The 24,447-nt window shown below is 31.8% G+C and overlaps 1 protein-coding gene across 1 annotated transcript in view; it reads left to right on the forward strand.

Annotated features, from left to right (window-relative positions):
- Nucleotides 1–661: 661 nt before the first annotated feature.
- Nucleotides 662–24,447, forward strand: part of LOC144836057 (uncharacterized) — a 107,077-nt gene continuing 83,291 nt past the window's right edge. Inside the window, exons 1-5 of the mRNA XM_078691233.1 lie at nt 662–790; nt 17,059–17,156; nt 22,184–23,362; nt 24,051–24,198; nt 24,284–24,374. Of these exons, the coding sequence (XP_078547359.1) occupies nt 17,096–17,156; nt 22,184–23,362; nt 24,051–24,198; nt 24,284–24,374 (1,479 nt within the window). The 5' untranslated portion in view covers nt 662–790; nt 17,059–17,095. The remainder of the gene's footprint in view (nt 791–17,058; nt 17,157–22,183; nt 23,363–24,050; nt 24,199–24,283; nt 24,375–24,447) is intronic.

Raw genomic sequence — 24,447 nt, forward strand, 5'->3', positions numbered from 1 at the left:
AGGTGAAACAGCGCCCCAAACGGTAACCTACAATATAAAAAGTTTGTTTTTTTTAATTGTGACACATTTTTTTAAAAATAATACGAATACGGAAATTACTCCTCCTTTCTACCTAAATCGATTTTTTTTTCTAAAAACTATTTATTAAAAATTGTTTAAGTAGTTAATATATGAGCTGCTGCTGTTACGGATTTTTTCGGGAGCTTTTCCAACTTCCGTAAGTTAGGCTATTTACAATAATGCTTCCGGCCAAATGATTTTGGTAAATTAAATTTTAATTATGCGTCAATGATGCTTATGCTTATTATTATAGAAAATTAACAAAATGAAAAAGGCAAATCGAAAATATCGCCATTTGCAGATTGCCACACAATGCCCTCTTGTCTTGTAACAGAATAAAAGATCGAGGCAAACAGCGCCCCAAACGGTCACCTACAAGTTAAAAAAGTTTACCCAAAACAATTTCCCTACTTTTTAAAATTGTCATATTTTATTTAAATATATCAATAAGAAATTAAACAAGTGCGCCATCATGCGTCCTATAAATAATTTCAATTTGTGTGTATTCTGACAAAACGTTCTCTCTTAATGCATTGTGTAACAACAATATTTGCGAATATTTTTGTTCAATATACTACATGACATGACATTGCACATAGATACTAACATCGTCACAGACTAAACTATCTTTCAAATCCTTCCGACTGTAAGTAAATCATTGCCATGGGATTTTATCTGATGCAGTTGATTCATGAAATATGATTTATTTTCATAATATTTGAAGTGAGAGGTAAGTACTTTTATTGTCGATACAAATAGGCTTACTTCGAAATTGTTTTTAATGCTCGTGTATGTTTCAAATGTTGTGTAGTTGACTATTAAGTCTGTGTTTCCACTGATCTAAAAGTGTCTTCAGGCACCAATAGTAAATTAATCACTGTCCTATCAGATAGGTGGTAATTTAGCTCCATGGTATTTAATAGAGTTCTTGATCTAATTATTTGTACATTTATAATAATTTGAATTGTTGTGCATTATGACTATGTATTTGACTATGTTTCATAAAGTAATTATTAAATGATTTTGGGAGTTTATTATTTTCGTATTTGTACAGAAATTATTGTAAACTGTTGATATGGGGGCTATAATCGCAATTTGATCCAAAAGTATTGGTTCCTTCCAAGGTTTAACGAAAAAGATGTTTTTACAGACCGGGGAATTGGAAAGGGTATTTGATTAAGGGCTTTCCAAAAGTCTTGGTAACTTCCACGTCTGAACGTAAAGCTGTAAAAATGTCCGCACTATCAAACTAGTTTGACAAAAAAAAGTGTGATGTGCCCAAATATGGTAGTGATATGGCCAAATACAGAAGTGATATGACATCATCATGTTCATATATGGGCACATCACATTTTTTCGTCACAAAAGGTTTGATAGTGTAGACAGAGCTTTAAGGATGTCGGTCATTTTAGGCTGGTTCAGGTTAAATCAATAATATCGCCAGTAAACAGTGTTTTACCATCGGTATTGTTAGTATATACAAATGCATTGCTGCATCATTATTGATACTATCTTGAGAAGCTATTAGCAGTAAACGTTCATTAGAAACGTTTTCACTTGTTACTTGGGTGATATATAAATCTTTTTGATTGAAATCATACGTGTTATTGTTCGTGATGATATTGAAATGCAATAAACGTAATGCGCATGTCATTCGGGAAAGTAATGAGAATTTATAAATTTCAGTTGCTTTGGTTGGTATTTTTGTTGTTGCTTAGAATTCAATAAATTGTCATCTCAATCGACCCCATTCTTTATTAATGTATATTATATTTTAGATTAAATTGATTTATTTTCGTATAATATTTTTTTTTAAAGCTGTATAAAAATACTGAAAAGTTATGTTGTACATAAATAAAATATCCTAAAACTATACATAACCAATTAAAAACTTACACACGAATTCTTACGTTGTAACTTAGGAATTCGTGTGTATGTTTTTAATTATTTATTTAATTATGAAATATTTTCCTTTCAATTAGAATTTCTATGTTTAAGCCACTAAAACCAATTGTTTGTTTTAGGTGGGAAGAAAAACCCTCTCTATAATAGTGTTTAATTTATAATTCTATAAGGACAGGTCATAAAATACAATGTATAGTATTAACTATATAAACCAATGTATTCATAGAATGATTAATTATGTAAATATTTTTAATTAAAGATGTATTGTCCCCAAAAACATGAAAAATAAAGATTAATAAATTCAGACTTTGAATAGATTATTTTGTAGCTTTAATAAATTTAATCATTTATGTAGAAAAAAAACCAGGAAAACATTTATTTTTTCACTTATAAAATTACAAAATAAATGGCTAAATTCAACCAAAAGCCCATTGCTGGCAGCCAATTTGACTATTTTTCTGCTTTAAATTACATTTTTTTAGGTAAATACTTTTTTTTTCGATTCAATTTTTGGTCAAAGTGGATAACTATTAGGTAACATTAAAATGGCATATTCAACAGAAACATTTTTAAGAATAAATTTTTCAGGGGGACAATACATCTTTAATTGTCTCATTAAAAAAAAACAATTAAATATGTATATGGTAATATAGATAATAATAATTATTATTATTATCTACCATCATCATAACTCTACAAGTCGTTTGGTAGATGTTAGCACCCCGGATAAGAGAAAAAAAAATGTAATTAGGTTGATAATAATTTGATTTTTTTTTAAGTCCAATTTTAAAGTAATACTTACAGCTAATAATATTATTAGGCTAACAAATGCGTTTTAGTAGTACATTTTACTGGCAAGGTAAGGCACTTTCATAAAGAAACCTAAAACCATTGAGCGTCTGAAAGTGACATATTACCGATCTTTTCGAGGCTTTTAACGTGATTAGCAAAGCATATCAACGACAATAATTTCCATCCAACAAAATTACCAACATTAATTATTGGACTATCGAGTAGTCAAGCGTAAGCCGTGTTTCTTGTTCACGGCACGCCTTTTACATACTTTAATGTGCCGTTTAGGAATTACTACTCGGCTTCATGTTGTTAATTATCTTTAGCTGATGACGGGAAATTTAAAAGGATAATTATGAAATATTGTCCTTCTTGGGATATCCACTTTCGAACACGATTTTCGGCGTCGATCGTTTACATTCGTTTATTTTAGGCCAAAAATAACTCAAACATGCTGGATTTAATAATATAGTAGGCCTACTTTGTCATAGATCGGTCAATACATTACTAAAGTGACCATGTATTTTATTCTTCGCTTTCTTCGTCATTCTTGTGTTACTTCCAGCAAGCTTTTTCCTTTTTCTGAAATTCCTGATAAACTTTAATTTATGTACGCCTACAGTGCTTAAAGAATAGGCTAAACTATTATTTAATATCATAACTCACGTAAAGTACTGATCATCGTCATCATCATAATCGCCATAACCATCATCATCATCGCCATCTTCATCATCATCATCATAAATATCACCATCTTCATCATCATAATCGCCATAACCATCACCATCTTCAACATCATCATCGTCATCTTCATCATCACCATAACTATTACCATCTTCATCATCATTATCATCATCATGACCATAACCATCACCATCTTCATCATCATCTTCATCATCACCTTCATCATCATCACCATAACTATCACCATCATCATCACCATCATCATCACCATCTTCATCATCATCTTCATCATCACCGTAACTATCACCATCATCATCATCATCACCATCATCACCATCTTCATCATCACCATCACCATAACTATCACCATCATCATCATCATCATCACCATCATCATCACCATCTTCATCATCATCTTCATCATCACCATAACTATCACCACCATCATCATTATCATCATCACCATCATCACCATCACCATCTTAATCATCATTATTATCACCATCTTAATCATCATTATCGCCATCATCATAATAGCCATAACCATCACCATCTTCATCATCATCATTATCATAACCATCTTTATCATCATCATCATTACCATCATCATCGTTATCGTCGCATTTTTAAAGGCAACATTAATTGTAGCTGTTCGCATATGCATGGTTACCATACGAATCTAATTAACTGCTTTATAGTAATGACCAACTACAGTAGTTCACCTTTGTTTTCCTACCAGGGAAGAGTGAAATTACTTTAATTAATAATTAATTTCACTCTTCCCTGGTTTTACATTCACCAATAATTCGGTTTTATTTGTGATTATTGTTAATTAGCCTAGAAGTTTACATTAAGTATATTTGTACAAATAATAATATTAAGCCCCCCGTCTCTTACTGTTGTTCCATTGGTGTAGACACTGGAGAAATAAGAACAAGAGTACATTCAATTAACACGATTCAAGCAGTGTGAACTAAAAATCTCTGTCTACACTATCAAACTTTGACCAAAAAAGTGTAATATGCCAAATATAGTAGCGATATGTCCAAATATGGTAGTGATATGACATCACCATGTCCATATATGGGCACATCACATTTTTTTGTCACATAAAGTTTCATAGTGTAGACAGAGCTTAACACAAATAATATGGTAATAGCATTTATGAACATTTAGTCTAGTTCTGTCATTTAAAATGCTCGTGGCAATTTTACATGAAGATGATCTTACCATTCTCTTTAATCCAGAAATGCATATACTTTGGCCTTGGATTTTATGACGTCATCTATCACTTGTAAATTGCAGTATATTTTACCCAACAAATTCAATATTAATGTCAAGCACTCTTCTAAGATATAACTACTTTTTTAAATCTAAAAATGTTCACTAATTATGTGCGTGTGTGTCCGTTTGACTAACAGAGATTTTTTTTATGTGAAGGTAAACAATATTATTAATTTTTCCTTAATCCTTCCTTTAACCGACTATCTGACTTTGAATGTTAAGACTATAAACAGTACCGTACTGTACCCCTCAAGTACAAAAATGGGTTAAGACAAAAGACGCCTGGCAAATAGTATGCATATTAACTTCTAGTAACAGAAGTATCTGCTGCAATAGCTAGACAATAAGGCACAAATACTAAAACTATAAAAGTAGGCCTACTTTAAATATGACTTCCATCGCGACCTCAATTTCTATGAACATTCACTCACTCCTTTAAGCCTTGTTCCCACTATAGCGACGCAACGCAAGGACATAGACGCATGAATTGACCAATAACACTGCGACAGTTCGAATAATACATCGCTTGTGATTGGTCAAATCACTTACGTTCTTGCGTTGCGTCCTAGTTGGAACTAAGCTTTGTGAGCTTCATCTCTATTCGGTAAAGTCGTACACAAGCTAACTCTGGAGTAGTGGTTCGTTATTATGTTATGCTATTTAAAAAGTCACCATACAATTTGCAATATGAGTAAACTGGTCAGCATCCAAATTCAATATCCAATTTAATGACCATTTCCAATTACAGAATTACTAATCCTGTCTCCAATTATGGTTCTGAATTAAATAATTCATGACGAATTTATCGCGTGCACTCACAAATTTACATTAAAGGGAAATACAAGTTTATGGAACAAATCGGGTGTAACGCCAAATCAAGTAAAATCGCCAAATTAGGTTCCCGTTGTCTGTATCACACAAGGCTAAGGTCACATTAATTTTTCTTGGATTGTCATTAGATACAGTACCCATAAAATTCAAAAAATATCCCGAGTCCAATTAATTTGAGGTATGTATGAAATCGACTAAAATCGAAACTTTAATTAGGAATATTTTTATTTTATTTATTTTTTTGTTGAGTAAATTTGCAACTACGAAAGATGAGTACATAATTAATGTATCATGCAATTATTTGAGTAACTAAAATTCCTTCTTGACCTTTAATTCGTGTATTATTGGACGATTCGATTACCTACTGCCAGTACGGGCAACGCCAGTAACTTGACCAATCACAAGCGAAAGTTTACATGATCTGTCGCTTATGGTTGGTCAAATTACTTGAGTTTCGTGTGTGTCCTATTGCGTACTAGTAGGAACCAATCCTAATATTTGTAATTGTTCTATTTCACCAGATATATACACGAGGGAGATTTAGTATCGCGTCTTCTGACAGAAATGTATGGGATACTGTATGGGGTCTGTAGACACGATACCGCATGTTGTTCATTGTCGCTAGGCATGATATAGAGAACAAGAATCGGATGGAAAATAAGCATTTTAGGTCACGCATAAAGCAATTTACAGATACGATTAAATATATGCATGTATACAGTACTTTAAATCATATTAAAGACTACTGTGGGTTAAGTCCCTGCAGTCATCGAATTCATTTCAGCCAATCTAGAAAAATGAATAATGATATGAGACAAAATGCGTGTGATTGTCGTTAAGGTGTGTAACACAAAACCGCTAAATCTATCGTCATCCTCCGGTCCACGTATTTTTCGAGCGACGTTAGATAACCAACGATGTATTCAGGCAAAATTCACAAGGGGTTTATTTTGATTGATTAATAATTCGAATTTATAATCAAGGTTAGTTATTACACTTTTTCCCCATTTTTTTAATATTAGATAAATTGAAGCAATTATAAAGCAATATGACTTAATATCTTACATCTAGAAATGTTTAATAATTTTATTAAATTAAAAAGTAAGATGAGTTCTGTTTTCATTGTGGCAGGTAAGGTTGGTAGGTTCCTGTATGCTGTCCTTATCCCCTCAACCGAGTACTCATTTAAGCCGTGTCTACATAGTGACATAGTGACAAAAACGTGTAATGTGCCCAAATATGGTAGTGATATGCCCAAATATGGTAGAAATATGACATCATCATGTCCATATATGGGCACATCACATAAAGTTTGATAGTGTAGACAGAGTCTGAATGGACTTTGAGTCGTTCTAATCGAGTTGAACCAGGGACTTTCTGTTTAGTCAAGTGTCGTATTATTATGATTTATGAATAATTTATGCAAGCCATTTCAATTTATTGCCATTTTTTAGAATCGTACAGTTTAGTATGGCTCTTCATCAGAGAAGAATGAAATGAAATTAATATAATTTCACTCACCACCTTTAGTTTCATATTTTAACAATATGTAGGCTTACACCCCAATTCCTGAATTGTACAAAATGAAAACAGTGATTGCCAAATCATGTTACTTTAAGGTTTTGTGGAAGATGTTTGTGATGAATGATTTTTCAATTCTTTTCTTTGTTTTGTATAATGGATGTATAAAGGAAATGAATGAATGTTGGAAAATCAATTGTTACTTGCCAATTACCTACGTACATTGTTGTTTATAAAAGCTTAAAACCGTTATGTATCTATGTCAAGCTCTCAAGGCGATGTTTTGATTAGGTATAGACACAGTAAACACACGCACGACATTTATTTCCATTGGCCACTCCAACCTGCATACATAGGTAATATACCTTGATTTAGTTAGGACTATCATTGCATTGAGATGGTAATCCCATCGGTGTATTATGGTAATGGGTTATGTTCTGTTGACCACGTTTCTGTTGTACACTCACACACACATAACCGCATAGTTTGTCCCATTATGGGGCTCCATACGCAGCAAAAGTTTTAAAATGTACACTTGTATTTGGTAAACACTGTACGTTTGAAGAATTTAGGGGTTATCCTTGCTTACCATGCATTCATTATTCATCTGTTGATAGAACAAATTAATTCGAAAAAACCCATTTCACGCATCACCAAAGTGAGAATACGAATTGTACAAAATAAGTTTATGTAAAGTATAACTAGAGTACCTTCAATCTTATAATACGACCACAATCTTCTTCTTTCGTGTTTTTATAACATAAGGTAAAGATAGATATGTATAATATTCTTCTGTTATCATTTACTTCTTTCAAACAATGTTATAAGACCACATTGAAAGTACTTTTGCCTTTGGTTCTGTTACCTGTGATTTGTTGTCCCATATAATTGTGATGTATTTTTATTGACAATAATTAAATAAAAAATACCATTTTCCAGCAAGCAAAATTAAACTCTAGGCAACAAATTATCATCATGATTTTGTAATGTATAAGAGAAGCAAACATTATATCAGTCATTTAGTAAATCGTCTGTTGAATTTCTAGAAATGTTTTCTCTATTACTTTAAATGACTCAGCGATCAATCATAAATGTTCCAAATTTGCATAATTGTCATCGTACATATGCAATCTCGTCAATACTGTAAGGTACCTACGTTAACTAGGTATCGTGTATGCAAGAAAAATAATTAAATTAAATAATATGAATATTTGAGCATGGGCTTGTGGTTTTTTTTGGTTGCTTGTTTATATGACTATATGCTTGATTTTGCTTGTTTTTCTTTTCATGTAGAATCGTCCTTAGTTTAAGTAATTTCTCTCTCTCCTGTTCGAAAACATACTCTATACATTCTGTTCTTATGGGACAACATTTGAATAACGTTGTTTTGAATTGCCATGCACAATAAACGGATCGTTCTTGTGATAATTATAATAAGCATATGTTTTTAGTCGCGTGCAAACGCGACTCTATAGCTCACTATGTCGGTCGGTTGGTCGGATGTTGGTCGGTCGGTCAGTCGGTAAACACTAACTCAAATTTGAGCATGCGACTGCAACCATGTATATGGCCTTGTTTGTGATAAATACAATTCAATTATTCCGGATTTTAAGAAACAAACAGTAATACATACATCACAAATGCTAGAACCGGGGGACTCCTACAACGTTTCGATGGGACGTCCCAGACTGCAGATAGGACAACTACAAAAGTTGTTCATTTTTGCACGAATTATTCATTTAATAGAAACCCATCGTGTTCAGTGCATTGGAAAGTAACGTGTTAAATATGGTTCCCACTAAGACTATTGACCAATCACAAGCTGCGGGAAATCAGACGCATTTCAAATTACATGCGTTGCGCATGTCTCCCAGTTACATCTCATAGAATGCTTAGTAAAACACGGATGTATTAGTTTTTTTAATTATTAGTTTTTTTATTTATTTATTTTTATTTTTATAAAATGTGGACTTCTCCAAACAAATTAAATGAATTATTATTTATAAAATGTCTATTACTAATAACATTTTGTAAGCTTATGCTTAATTTATTTTCTAAATATAACTGTCCAGACAAGAATGAGTTGGAGATTTAAACTACACAGAATTCAATACTGATACATTTAATATTATTACGCTGAAATAAACAAGACGTTGTAAAGACAACTTGCTATCTATCAAACAATTTAACCTATTGCATTTAATGTAAATGGATAGGTATAACTACACCGAGTTAAGTGAGTTTAAGTGTATAATACTCGTCAGCTCTCATTAAAAACATATCTAAAATGGAAAAGAAGATTGATTGAAGGTAATTCAAAAGCATTCTGATTTCTTCAATTATTGAGCACGTGTCTACTGCTAGTTGAGAGCAGACCTGGCAAGTGGGAGGTGATGGAGATAGCAATTAGGCTCAGTCAGGAGCTAACATTCGAAAAATATATCAATTTAGATCATAATTTTGTTAAATCACTTGCGCACAGTAGAGGGCAGAAATATGCTTGGGTTCTCACTATAGGACGTACGTACGCTCAGCGCAAACATTTTACAAATCATAAAATTTTGCAGATTCGTCGCCTGTGATTGGTTAATTATGCTGAATGTAAATCCTGCGTTGCGTCCTAGTAAGTTAAGCACCAAGCTTACCACCGGGTAACATAATTTAGGCATATCTTTATGAAAAAAATATTTGTAACCACTTTGATAAACTTTTTTTAGTCACAATGGATCGGCCAAAATGTTCCTTCCCACATTATATTATTATTTAATTATGAAAATGATGGGTCATTCTATGCTTGGTTTCCACTTTAACGCAACGCACGGACGTATGCGAACTGCAAGTGAGTTGACCAATCAAATGGATTCATTGGTCAGATTACTTGCGCCACGTCTTTGTTGTTTCCAAGTGGGAATTAAGCCTAAACTAGGGATCATCACATCTACAGTGGCAATATCAAAGTCGCATAATGGCAAAATACATATATAGTAAGTATTATTTGAAACTACTTCCGTAGCTCATAACTCTTCATAACTGATGATGTGCACATTCGTTTATTTGTGCAGTATACCTCTGTAATGAACGGTTATTCTGTAATATATTGAGAGTCAATGAACTTGCTTGATATAGCCAGTAATATCGAAGATCCTGTTTCATTTATTGCATTCGTAATGTAAACTTAATCTATTGAGCAAATACGCAAAAATAATCAATTTGAATAGAGCAGCTAGATATTTTCACACACACACTGTTACTAATGTATCACTTCGTGTTGTTATTATCTGCTAGTTTCTGCCTTGCATTTGCATTTATTATACACGCTCTAATCAAAATAATATCTTTATTATTTAATAAATTAGACAGTTCTGAAAAATAGATGAGTAATGTTCTTAAACACCATGTTTTTGTTTAATGATACTTACATACCTTGTCATCTACCATTCGGCATGTAAATTAAATGAAAGCAGTCTTCACCATAATTCTCCTTATCTTCTAGTTCAGAATTATATGTTATTAATTTGTATTCTGTCTAACATTGGTTTTTCTTCGCCTTCTTTTTTGTTTACCATCATATCTTCATTCTGTGATGGCGCTAGTTACACTTCGATATGCATGAGTAATTTATGAATGACGTAATGCATAAACGGACATAAATAGTAGGAAGATCTTTACTCGTCGTTCATTAGAATATGAGTTACAGTCCGGCATTCATCATGCTGTTATTGTTACCGGCCAAAGATGATGTTAATGAAAGTAGAATGAATTTAGCTGATTGTTGTTTTGTACTTATTATTGACCGACATACTTCTATCACAAATTTATTTTACAATAATCCTCCTTCTCTAAATCTATGTCCTATTCAATGTTTTCGTTGCCTTCCTTTTGAAATGATATGAACATAAAATTAAATCAGATTCACGTAATCTTTTATTTTTATTTTTTTGTTTTAAGGCCATTCAAATTAATAACAAATTTGCTCTGGGATTTATTCTGATAATGGAGACATTAGTGCTTAACCAAAAGAGACAAATGACATACAGACGAATTAACGAGTCTGGTTAAAACAACACTCTGGGCGACAATTATGTTGAGACGTATACTGTTTGAAATCAGTCACACACTCACTAAAAGCTTGTCAATATAACAAAAGAGGAAAAAGCCCAGTCTACACTATTAAACTAGTTTGACAAAAAAATGTGGTGTGGCCAAATAATGATACTGATATGCTTAAATATGGTAGTGATATGACATCACCATGTCCATATATGAGCACATCACATTTGTTGTCACATACAGTTTGATAGTGTAGACAGAGCTTAAGCACATAAATTGCCGAACATTTATGGTCAGTTTGACATTCCGTTAACCTAAATACTTTGACATTAGCGGAAAAACTCAGCTATAACAATACTTTCCATTTCATTAAAACATTTCAGAAGACCTAGCAGCAGCTGTTATAGTAGTTGAAAGGTTGAGTGTTTCTATTTTCTCAATCCAGAGGGGCGATTGGACGGTCTCAGAACTCTAATCCATCGCGGTCTTAGACTCGGCAGTATGAAAATACGACTTTGAAATAATACATACATTCTCTTCCCGTACTTGGACCATGAATTTTCCAGTTCTGCGGTGGAGTTTTCCCTTTTATAAGTTTTAGACGTAAATCTAAGTAAAACCGAAGTTTTTTTTTTCTTCAAATCCGCGTCCGAATGTATTATCGTGGATTTCAATACTTATACTTTTCACCTGACACGTATCGTGGATGTCTAACAAATGCTGCACCAGGAATATTTATACATCTCGTATGTGGTTCTGCGATCAACAGAGATGATGATCTATATCAGTGTTGGCTTAATATACATAATTAGAGTGGGCGTAGATGTAGCCTCCAAACAGTGTACGGTACTAACACAATCTACAGTTAGTTGATAAACATATGGAGGGAAAATGCAAATACAACTAAATTTTCCATAATGGCCGGTTCAAATTGAATAAGCAAAATCACGCGCGGGGGAGTCTTATCGCGTCATCAAATGAACTTCGTAAGACGCTTTGTCGTTTCGTAAAACGTTCAGTTAGAAACGGCGGCCTATGGTATTCTCCTCTGGTCAGTTTAAAGTGCCTCTAAATACACGACACAACCAAACAAACACACTCCAAATATAATTAAACGGCAAAAGCCTTGCGTTTCCTCATCTATAGACACAGTCTTAAGACGTACGTATAAAACACAAAATTTAAGGCGCGTGCTAGATTAATCTCAAGTGTACATCATATTTAATCCTAATTTAAACCATTTAATAAGTTAGGATATAAAATAAGGAATTGCAAAATGCAAATAGATTTTGACCAATGATTTAATCTAAGTAGCTGAATTATAAATCCTTATAGGTTTCATCAGCTTTTAAAGAACTTCACTTCACTTCATATTAAATACACTTAATTCGTCTTAGCATAGGAAATATAATGTTTAATTTTATTAATGGAACGGAATTTTTCTAAATAGGTAGAATATTAATTACAAGGCCGAAAAAGCGTTAACTGATGTCGTTGTATTTAATTTATAACCGTTTTACATAATAAATGAAGCAACTCAATCAGCGAAATTGTATATTACAAATCATATTTATTTTACTAATCCGGATATGTAGTGCTATTAGTGTTTAAATTCACTGAAACAGTTGTTTTATTTTACTAATACTAATACTTATTGCTATTAATGATTGAATATAGATTAAACATTGAGTAAATTGAGTACATTGACTGCACTTTGTAAACAGGCCTTTGATGAAATATGAATGACTTTACAAGATAATTAATACAATAATAAATATTAGAAAAAAAACACATTATTAATACTTGATTATATTAATATTAACGTAACGTAGTCGGGACCGAATCCGGTGGCGCAATGACGTAAGTGCAAGGTGAGGACGTATGCGTAACGCAAGTAATCTATGCTGATATAAAGTTTGCGGTACACCATGTATATTAGTTCTGAAAAGAACTGTTGAGTTTCTCGACGTTTCGATCAATATGCTTTGATCGTCCTCAGGAGTAAGTTATCTAAACAATTACAACTATCAAGTTACTCTCAATATTCACACACATTGCAATCACGGTTCATGCATTATATCAAAACAGATTGTTAACAATTAATCAAATTCATGTCGTTAGTCAGAGAAAAGAAAAAAAAACAAAAAATAAACATCATTAATACTTTAAAAACGTAAGGTAGACGGGACCGAATCCGGTGGCGCAATGACGTGGGCTACGCGTAAACGCCAATAATCTAACCAATCATAACTGTCAAGTTACTTTCAATATTCACACACATTGCAATCACGGTTCATGCATTATATCAAAACAGATTGTTAACAATTAATCAAATTCATGTCGTTAGTCAGAGAAGGAAAAAAAAAACGTCATTAATACTTTACAAACGTAAGGTAGACGGGACCGAATCCGGTGGCGCAATGACGTAGGCTACGCGTAAACGTCAATAATCTAACCAATCATAACTGTCAAGTTACTTTCAATTTTCACATTGCAATCACGGTTCATGCATTATATCAAAACAGATTGTTAACAATTAATCAAATTCATGTCGTTAGTCAGAGAAGGAAAAAAAAACCAAAAAATAAACATCATTAATACTTTAAAAACGTAAGGTAGACGGGACCGAATCCAGTGGCGCAATGGCGTAGGCTACGCGTAAATGTAAATCTAACCAATCATAACTTTCAAGTTACTTTCAATTTTCACATTGCACTCAGGTTTAATATAAATAGAAAATGTATTTGACAGTAGTTACGGTTCATCATGTAAATATCAAAATATATTGTTAGAAATTAATGAAATTCATTTGCTATTCCATAAATAAGTTAATCAGATGTGAATACATAATTTTAATATTTCAATTATTAGTAATATTGGGTTTGAATTATTCTTTTGCTATTCCATAAATAATTTAATCAGATATGAATACATAATTTTAATATTATCAATTATTAGTAATATATTGGGTTTGAATTATTCTTAAAATTAAATAGATTGCTAAGTAGCAGCAACGAAATATTTACTCAGATATGCGCATGCGCAAAAACTAAGAAATGACATGGTTGTAACGTTCGCTTTCCACATTCTATTTGTCCAAATATGTTGGTTAATAATCTTGAAGACCAAGAGAACAATTTCAACTTATATCGTACGTCTTTCCACCACCCACCCCCTCTGTTGAAAAACGACTGCAAAAACCAAAACCATCTTTATCTCATATTTTTTAAAATTATTTTTAGACATCATAGTACAGTACTGCACGTTAATACACTTTAAATGCACCCCCACCTCATGAGGGCGGTCTAGGTCTGGGTTAAGACCGAGTTTAAGACCTTATTGCAAATCGTCCCTGACCATAATCTGATTTTAGTCAAATAAGAAGTCATACTGACAACAACACGGCGCGCAAACATCCCAATAAAAACGTAGTGACGTCACCTATATTATCCTCAAGGGGCTGATAAATAATATTAACCGTATCGTAAGTTACACATTGTGCAAATCCAGCAGTTAGGGGTTGGGTGGGAATGTCACGTACGTGCAATGATAATTACTTGGATATTAAACAATTATCGATCGACTGTTCTTCTTCTCTGCTAATTACACTACACACTGTCGTTAGTAGGGTAATGCGAGCTAACTTACAGATTTATTCAATATCACTTCAATGCGCACACTAACTGCGCATTCCCAAAGATAGATATGTATAATGATGCATAATATAAGTTTACATAGGCCTATAAATTATTTTTCCCTCATAAAACGCAAAAATGGTATGTACATACAGGTTTGAAATAGAAATTGTATTTGTAAAACATCAATTCCAATAGAAACAAGCTTTCCTAATCTAGGCCTAATATAGACAACATGAATGTTTTTGCTTTAAACAAAAATGGAGTGATTGGCGATATTCATACTCACTTAACACGTGTAGTAGTACGCCTAAATACAACAATACCCTACTTTACCATTTACAAAATCTGTGCTAAGTTCATCTTTTATCGTCCTCATCTTCTGGGAAAACATTACGCCAGTAATAGCATACTGATATTTCTAATTGCTTTACTTGAATTGAATGCCGGTCACGTATTGCTGTTATCATTTTAATTGTTATGAAATAACATTGGATAGCGACCAGTAAAGGCCAAACGCAACAATTCTATTATAAAGTACAATATCTTTGTAGAGTTACGTCTTTTTGATGTGAACATAAATTGATAACTAGAACGAATAATTAGAATTAACCATGTAAATGGATTTATGTCCTATGATTTAGCAGTGAATAAAACGGCTTGAATGTCAATGCTCTCATAAAAGAACAACACAAAAATGTACACACTGGTTTACTTTCCATAATTGGAAATAACCCAGATAAGATTGTTAAGAAAAGAATGCCATGCTATTGATTTCGCTGTGATTAAAACAACGCTTCGCGCTGGGGGGTTTTAGAGAATACACTAATATTTCATAGATGCTAATTTTCTTTTTCTTTAATCTGTATCAACAACGGTAATGTATGTATATCACAAGTATTTGGTTTAAATTATTATGTTGTCGTCTCTTGTACCGTACGTGTTACTTTTTTATTTTGTAAAGGGCGTTACTGCTACATAAAATGCCATTTTACTAGGTAAAGTGCTTTCTGATTTTGGTTGAATAATGTGAATTGATCAATTACAATAAAAAAAAAATCAAGATTTAACATACAAGTTTCAAGTAACAGAAAATAACATCTTAAAACACAACAACAATAGTATAAATTCAGGTTTTAAAATTATAGAGCTTTTTTTTATAATAATAGTAATTAACTGCCTAGATGAAATACATAGTACACTCTGGGTTGCTACATATCACCAACGTCTGCTTTGCTATGGCCTTTTGTGATTTCCTAATGAAGGCGAATAATGTGCTTGTGCCGATTTGAAAATTACATCTTCAGTGACGCAGTGAGATGTTATGGATTTGGTGATTGAATGAAAAGGAAGGTAAATCAAACACGCTTCCGTGCTTCTGAAGAGAATACTACGTTAAGTATAGCCATAGATAATGAAAAATTAAATTATTTATCCACAATATCTGGCACTTAATATAAAGTTCAATTGTAGTTTCATTAATCAAAAAGTGCAGATAACCCGAGCGAAATACTGTAAAGGTTCCATTCATTGTTGGATGTCATTAGAAGATACCATATAACCAAAAGTGTTCAATAAAATGAATATAATAAGGGAGCCAAATAAAAATAATGAAGATAGTTCAGTAAGTTTGATTACCACGTAGGCGCCAACGCAAGTGAGTTGACCAATCACAAGCGACAGTTCGGATGACCCATCTCGTCGAGATTGGCGGATTTACGTCCCTGCGTTGCATCCAAGTGATAACCAAGCATTATAAATAGTAACATTAATTAAGTCTACGAATATCTGACAAACTCTTACTTGCCTTTAATACAAAAATATTCTTTGCCAATGTTTATTTTTGGGTATATAATTGCAAATATTGAAACAACATGAAGTGTGAATGAGAAGTAGCCAAACGAATGGTATAACATTGGGCAATTGGAGCAACGCGGAATATTAATTGAGAGTGAACCTATTTTGTTTACCTTTACTAAAATTTCAAATTTATTTCAATATTTCTTTTTCAATTTTTTGTTGGACAATCTTGTAGCTAAACTTCAATAAGAAAAATATAAGATCGTATATCAAAAATTGTATTGTTATTCCTTCAAAAAATTCGTATTTTAAAATACAATTCCCTATTATTTTAATGGACGAATCTTAGGTTTTCTTGCAAGACATTGGTAGACGTGTGAGTACGTAATAACGAAGTAACTAATGTTGTTAAGCTGCAGCTGTTATTCACACCATTTTTCCCGCGTAAACTTTTCTGTTGGTCATTTTATTAATATAACCTCTTCTTCTATTCCAGAAACATTAATTTGTAACATTTACTCTGATTCTACAATATGGAACTAAAATCCTGGTACAAATGGATCGCATCGCTTCTTACTATTATCTACTCAGAAGGTAGGCGTTAACATCTTTTTTTGTTTTCTTCTTTAAATACGATACACTAGAAAACAATGGACGTTGAGTTGATAATAACATGACGTTAACGCTTCTTAAATATTAGATGATGAAATCTGGTTTCTCCTTTTGTTATTTTTTTAATACCAAATATTTATACATTTTTTATTTTGTATCGTTGAATACATCAAACACATGACTTTGACTAATATAAAAATAATGTAGACGTCATCTTACAAAAAAAACGCACATGATTTACTTTAACTTTTATTGATTTATTTTATATATAGTAGGGCCTATTGCAGATTTTTCTTGTTTTTTTTGTTGGCTCCTTATATGGACCAACATTAGAGAGACATACTAAATTGTTTGTTTCATTTCAAATGACTGTGACTTGACTAATATAAAAATGTAATGTTTAGACGTCTTCGGAAAAGCAAGTCAACGAACGCAAAATTGACTTATACCTATACATTGTTTATTTTGCATTTAATATTTAGTGTAGGGCCTATAGCATATAATATTCTAAACCATATTGGTTCCTTATAAGGACCAACATTAAAGACAGATACTAAATGATTTGTTTGATTTCAACTAAAAAAAATGTTGATTTTATTTTGGAGGTAATTGGGAACTTCTAAGAAAAGTCATTGTTTTATAAAACAAAGTTAACATGATTTTTTTGGCTTAGCACGCCTGCAAAATCCGACGCCTGAACACATTTAAAAAACATATTGATTAATGTGTAGTTTATAAAAATACTGTAAATATGTATATTTTGTAAAGATTATTAAAATTGAATTTAAAACAAAACCTCATACATCCAAATTGACAGCACCTGAAAAGAAATAATAGTATTTTAAGAAACTTTAAAACGACCACCCTTGGGGATAAATATAGATTTTAAATAATGTTGAGTGTGTATAATATAGAAAGAAAATAAAAGAAATAGAAATGTTAGTACCGTATCACTTCTCATTAAAGTAGGAGTACGGTAAATTCTCGTTAATTCATTTTGACAAGTTACAGCCACCTGGACATAAAAAAGATCAATGATTCAAGAGTGAGAAATCGTGGTGTTACTTTTGTCAATGAATGACGATTTCATAGGTCAAGTCGTTGAATTTAATAGCATCACGTCCGTAAGACATATTGAAGGCATTTCAATAAATGCAGCGAAGGCGTTAAACGCGGTTCTTCAACCATTACACACTCAGGCATTCACACATTTCTAATGATTTATAATAATATCTAATAATCTGACCATAATAGCATAAAAAATACAACCTCTTTTTCAACAACATCTTAAATTCATAGAACGAAACTGAGAGATGGACTTTACGAGGCACATCATTTAAATTGGCGCTTGAATGAGTACGCGCGCGTGAAGCGTGTTATCCTTTTATCATACCGTTACAGTCTGGCATAGTTAATATAGAAAACATAAATAGCATACCTCATCATAAACAGTTGTTGGTAATAATTAGTACGTTGAGATTGTTTAGAATCATTTAAAACAAAACAAAAGTGACGCGCGTGTACAAAAGGCATTGTCTACCATTTTTAACGTAATTTGAACGCATCTGTTTATTGTCTATTTTATGATGAAACGCAGCACATCCATACGATATCGTTTCAAATTAGCATCTTGTGCATAATAATGATGCCTTCAAAAAAATATCGATGAAAATACAGTTCCCATAGGGCGGCGCAATGCAAGGATGTAGACGCAACGCAATCTAGTTGACCAATGACAAGCATCAGTTCGAATAATTCATCGCTTGTGATTGGTCAAATTACTTACGTTACGATTACGTTCTTGCGTTGTGTTCTAGGAACCAAATATGAATAAAAAAGTATACGTATGCGCCCAATTTTGTTAGCCAAATACAGCGAATAAACGCAGTCTTATAATAATTATTACATACAGGTTACTCTTTGGCATTTTCTAATGCCAAATGATTTATGAACGTATTTCTATAATTTCTTAGATAGTAGCATGCCTGCTCATAAAAGAGATATACAATGTCTTTTTCTCATGACAATACCTCGTTATACAATAATCAAAGTGTCAAAAGGTAATCATTTCTATGAAACATTATATCACGTTTGACCAAATGAATTAAAATTAAAGCGATAATAGTAGTTTATAGAAGACGTGCTTAAATATAAAATAACATCAGAGATAAACACTAGGCATTGGTGATTGATAGTTTTATAATAAATTACGATGTTTTTTAACTGTAGGTGTTCGTGTTTATCCTACTGAGAATAAATACAAGTGTAAACATCACAGAATGTAAGCTACGCATGAATGCACATGCGTAAACTTGAAATAATAACTGGATCAGGTTGTCGCAACTTCTACTCACAAGTTTTGTTTTCTCGAAAATGAGGATTTACTGAATTTAATAGTTTATAGTAAAACGATTAAAAAAAATAAGAGAAAGAAGAGAACTATTGAAAATGTGCAAAAAAGGTGTGAGCAACATGTGTAGGAAGTGAACAAAATAAATAGAATGTTTACAAAACATGCAGAAATTGATCAAAATCATTATAAAATGATCAGAATAATTAGAAAATAAGCAAAATATGCTGGAAATAAGCAAAATAAATAGGAAAAATTAGCAAAATAAATAGAAAGTTTGCAAATTATGTAGAAATGATCAAAATTAATTATAAAATGATCAAAATAATTAGAAAATAAGCAAAATATGCTGGAAATTAGCAAAATAAATAGGAAAATTGAGCAAAATAAATAGAAAGTTTCCAAATTATGTAAAAAATGATGAAAATTGATTATAAAATGATCAAATATTGAGAAAATGAGCAAAATAAATAGAAAATGAGCAAAATAAAAAGAATTTTGCAAATTATGTGGAAAATAATCAAAATATATTATAAAATGATAAAAATATTTAGAAAATTAGCCAAAATATGTAGAAAATGATCAAAATAAATAGAAAGTTTGCAAAATATTTAGAAAATAAGCAAAAATATGTAGAAAGTGAGCAAAATAAATAGAAAGTTTGCAAAATATTTAGAAAATAATCAAAATAAGCAAAATAAGCAGAAAATTTGCTAAATGTATAGACACTTAGTAAGTTTTGTTTTCGAGTCGAAACTGTGCACAAATGCGCAAAATTATGTAGAAAATGAGCAACATTAAAAAAAGTGCAAAAATAGGTAGAAAATGAAAAAAAAACTATTCAAATATAATCTGAATTGTCCCCCAAAAACATGAATAAAATAGGCAATTTTGCAGTTTTAATAAAGTTATTCACTTCTGTAGAAAAAAAACAAATAATTTTTTCACTAATAACGCGTGTATTAAAAAAAAAAAAATTTGAGCGTTTATATTAGTAGGCCAACACCAGCCCATATTGAACATTATTATTTGGCCCATTTGATTAATGTAACAAGTCATGCAAAAGACATGTGGGTTAAAATGATATAACACTTCAATAAATAGAAACGCATGAAATGAAAGATTATAAAATCTAGTTTAAAAATAATATAGTATAGTTTTAAATATAAATGTTTAATGTATTAAAATATATTCAAAGTGGGATAAAAAATACACAATAGGAGAAATTAAAAAATGCTGAGGTGATAGAAAAAGGCAATAGGCTTAATAGCTTAGATTTTGACCAAAAATCCTCTCAAAACTTCTAATTTCTAAGGTTTCTTTCCATTGGGATGGATCGGATTTGCTGACAACCGACATTTCTTTGTTTTTTACGATGACAAATACCTTTTCTTGTATCTTGTAGGCCTATACAATATATGCGTGTTAACTTAGTATTCTAAACAAACAACAATGATTTTCAGCTGACTTAGGCAGTCGCTTTAGCGCAGAATAAAATTAATTATTTCTTGACAATCAATAAACACTGTATAATTACAGTGAATCACCTTGCAGTAGAAACATGTATCTATTCAAGGAGTTCGAAGTCATCGACGTATGTGTTTGTATAGTTAGATTAACGCACTGCATTGTTGCTGTAAATTGAATTCTATTCTAGTCGCTGAAGCCAAATAAAAACATTGTTAGTTTTATCTCCATGATTTCACAACCTCTTTTTATATTTGGAATTGAAATAATTGTGTTTGCCGTTATCCAATGACTCAAAATCACATCGTTAAATAACGTTATCCTATTGTTTGCCATGTACGTGTTATTCGCAGCATGGAGATGTAAAATCGTATCATATATTTTTAATTTAATTCATCAACGTCACCACAATATAATAATAATAACTAACGTAAACATAGAGAGACGAATGTTATGAACAAATAACAATAATCAACTGTCAATCTTAGTTGTATCAACATGCTCTATTGTGAAACAGTGGGACTTATTAAGAAATTATAATCTATTAATACGAAGCGAGTCTGTGGGAGAAGGTTTTTGAAAACTTCAATCGATACATGTCTGTAATGTTTCGATTTTTCTGTCATATTTCTAAATTTGTAAAAGGTCGTCGATTGCGCATGGCAAGCGGTTCATTCTCAACAATACAGTATCGTTGAAAATATGTTGCCAATACTCGCGTGTTCGAATCAACTGTTACAAAAGCATTCGTTAGGCACCAGCGTGCTTCTTTCCGTACACGGTATAAATTAGCATTAGAATTTGGCATGTACCTTGTACACCGTCATACCATTATATAAGTACGACTAACACTAACTAATCAATTTTAAATTAAAATTATTTAAATAATATTTTTTTTCCTTTTATGAATTGACACGACCTAATCATACAATCAATTCACTTTTGTTCTTTATTATGCTTTATTATAATGTATTGTCTCTGTGTAAGTAGCAATAAATCTTGATATAAAAGAATTATTATGCATCATGACTTTTTATTTGCATATTTTTCATAGACAGTTTAAATTAGTCCAAATTAGGATAATGTAAACCTCTTATTGAATTTATAATATTCTTTATTAAACCCTTTAAGTGTTTTCTATACTATTCATATATATAATTACACAATCGATATGTTTCTTTCAATATAATAGCTAACATGTTACTGAACGTCACCACTGGGGCGCCATCTATTACTCAAGACAATGCCGACAACACGGAACGTCTCACATTTGAATGGACGACAATCCCAGAAGAGTATAGCGACATTAACGTTAACAGTACCGGCACTTTTGAAGAATTTGTACCTTTCAATCAATCAACAATCTCTGAAAAGTTTCAACAGCATTCCACTCTAGTAAATGACATAAATGCTACTACAATACCGTCCGCTACAGAAAAACAGTTACTGTCAAAAACATGGAGCGAACCAGCATCAATTACAGAAGTTGGTTCTATACCTTTGAGTGTAGTTACAAAAAACATTTCAGAAGAAATAATGAATGTTACAGAAGTTTTTAAGAAAGAGAAATTAATAAATACTACAGGGATTTTTCGTCAAAGTAACAAGTTAAGGAATACCACATTTTTTACTCCAACAACGATACCTACAAGCACACTGTCCAAAAGCCGGACGTTCTTTTCAGATAATAAATCGATGGTTACAAACATTGATAATTCTACAAACAGTTACAATGGAATAGATCGTATCTATGGAAATACTACAGAAAATGTACAACAACCTACACCCACGAATGAAACTTATATGTCAACAGCTACACAAAGTTACAATGGAATAGATCGTATCCATGGAAATACTACAGAAAATATACAACCATCTACACTCACGAATGAAACTTATATGTCAACAGCTACAAACAATTACACTGGAATAGATCATATCCGTGGAAATACTACAGAAAATGTACAACAACCTACACTCACAAATGAAACTTATCTGTCAACAATGACGCCTTTTATGGTTGATCAGACTATAACTGAAAATTGGACAGAATCACGTGATACCGAGTCAACTTTGAGTACATTAGATACCGCAAAAACAGTTATTTCAGAAAATGTTCAAGAGTTGACCAACAAAAGTGTTTCTACAATGCCCGACTATACAGACAAAGCAACGGTTTCCCAAAATGGCGATTCTGTTAGTACGAAAAATATGAGTTTAGTTACGGAAAGGACATTACACGTTGTAAATGCAATGGAAACACTTTTAACTGACAGAGGAACAACACAACCAGAAAGTACGATACAGCAAGAAATATATGACACCAAAAGCAACACTGCAGGAATTACTAATGATAAAACTATAATTAGTGGTAATGTTATTACAGCTTATTATAATCATAGTATTAAAAAGTGTTAAATGTAATGTAGGTTTTAACTAATTTAGAAAAATATATATTTTTTTAAATTTTTAATAAAGAGTAACCAACAAAAAAAAGAATGTTGATATTCAAGGTATCTCTTGAATTCTATTATACAAAATAAAGAAGAAAAAAAAAACAAAACTAGGCCTAGCTAAAAAACCCCCAAAAAAGTAATTCCTTTTATTAAAACAAATCATTTTTTGATGCACTATTTCATCCAAAACAATTATGTCGCAATGAAGAAATATCTCAATTCATTTATCTTTTTTTTTATTAGATAATACATACCGTATACTCTATCTTTTAGAGATATCTTTTTGATATCTTTTCAATTTAATTCACATTCACATCCAACAGCCAAAGGCCAATAACAGGATGTTTCAATTCCATTCCATTAATGTTATACCCAAAGCACCGGCCCTTTGGGAAAACAGTCTTGGTAGCAAAAAGGTTAGCCAGAAAAAAGTACCCTTTTTTGTTTTCTTTTACAGGCTAAAGATTATAATTGAACTCGTGCATAGTCCTATGATATTTAATATAAATTAATGTCCAATGTGTGTACAAGCTGTATATAGTAATCGAATTTGTTTGTTTGTTTGAATCCACCAAATAATCTCAAATCTTCTTTTCACACTAGAAAATAGAAATGAACAGACATTGAGGAATACAAACGTACTAAGATCGAGGAACAAAACTATCAGCTACGTAGCCGTGTGGATAACAGTATCATTCGTGGTCGTTCTTTTAGTCTATATTATTGGGTTGGTGATTTGCAACAGACAAAGGTAACTGTCTATTACTACTTTTTTTAATGGCTGTATAAATATATCTATTTGTGTGTTATGCTTTCTAATCTATTCTTTGTTTCAGAACTGAATGGCGATTACAAATGAGACGTTATGTTCGATTTGAGAATGGTAGTGAACCAGATTTTGAAGCTGATAGAGACTGCTATAACCAGGTAAAGTGTTTGATCAGGGAAGAGTAGTGACTTTTCCCTGGTTTGATGCAGATTTAGTTACAGTAGGCCTATT

This window comes from Antedon bifida, chromosome 2, assembly GCF_963402885.1.
Source record: "Antedon bifida chromosome 2, ecAntBifi1.1, whole genome shotgun sequence".
NCBI classification, from domain to species: Eukaryota; Metazoa; Echinodermata; class Crinoidea; order Comatulida; family Antedonidae; genus Antedon; species Antedon bifida.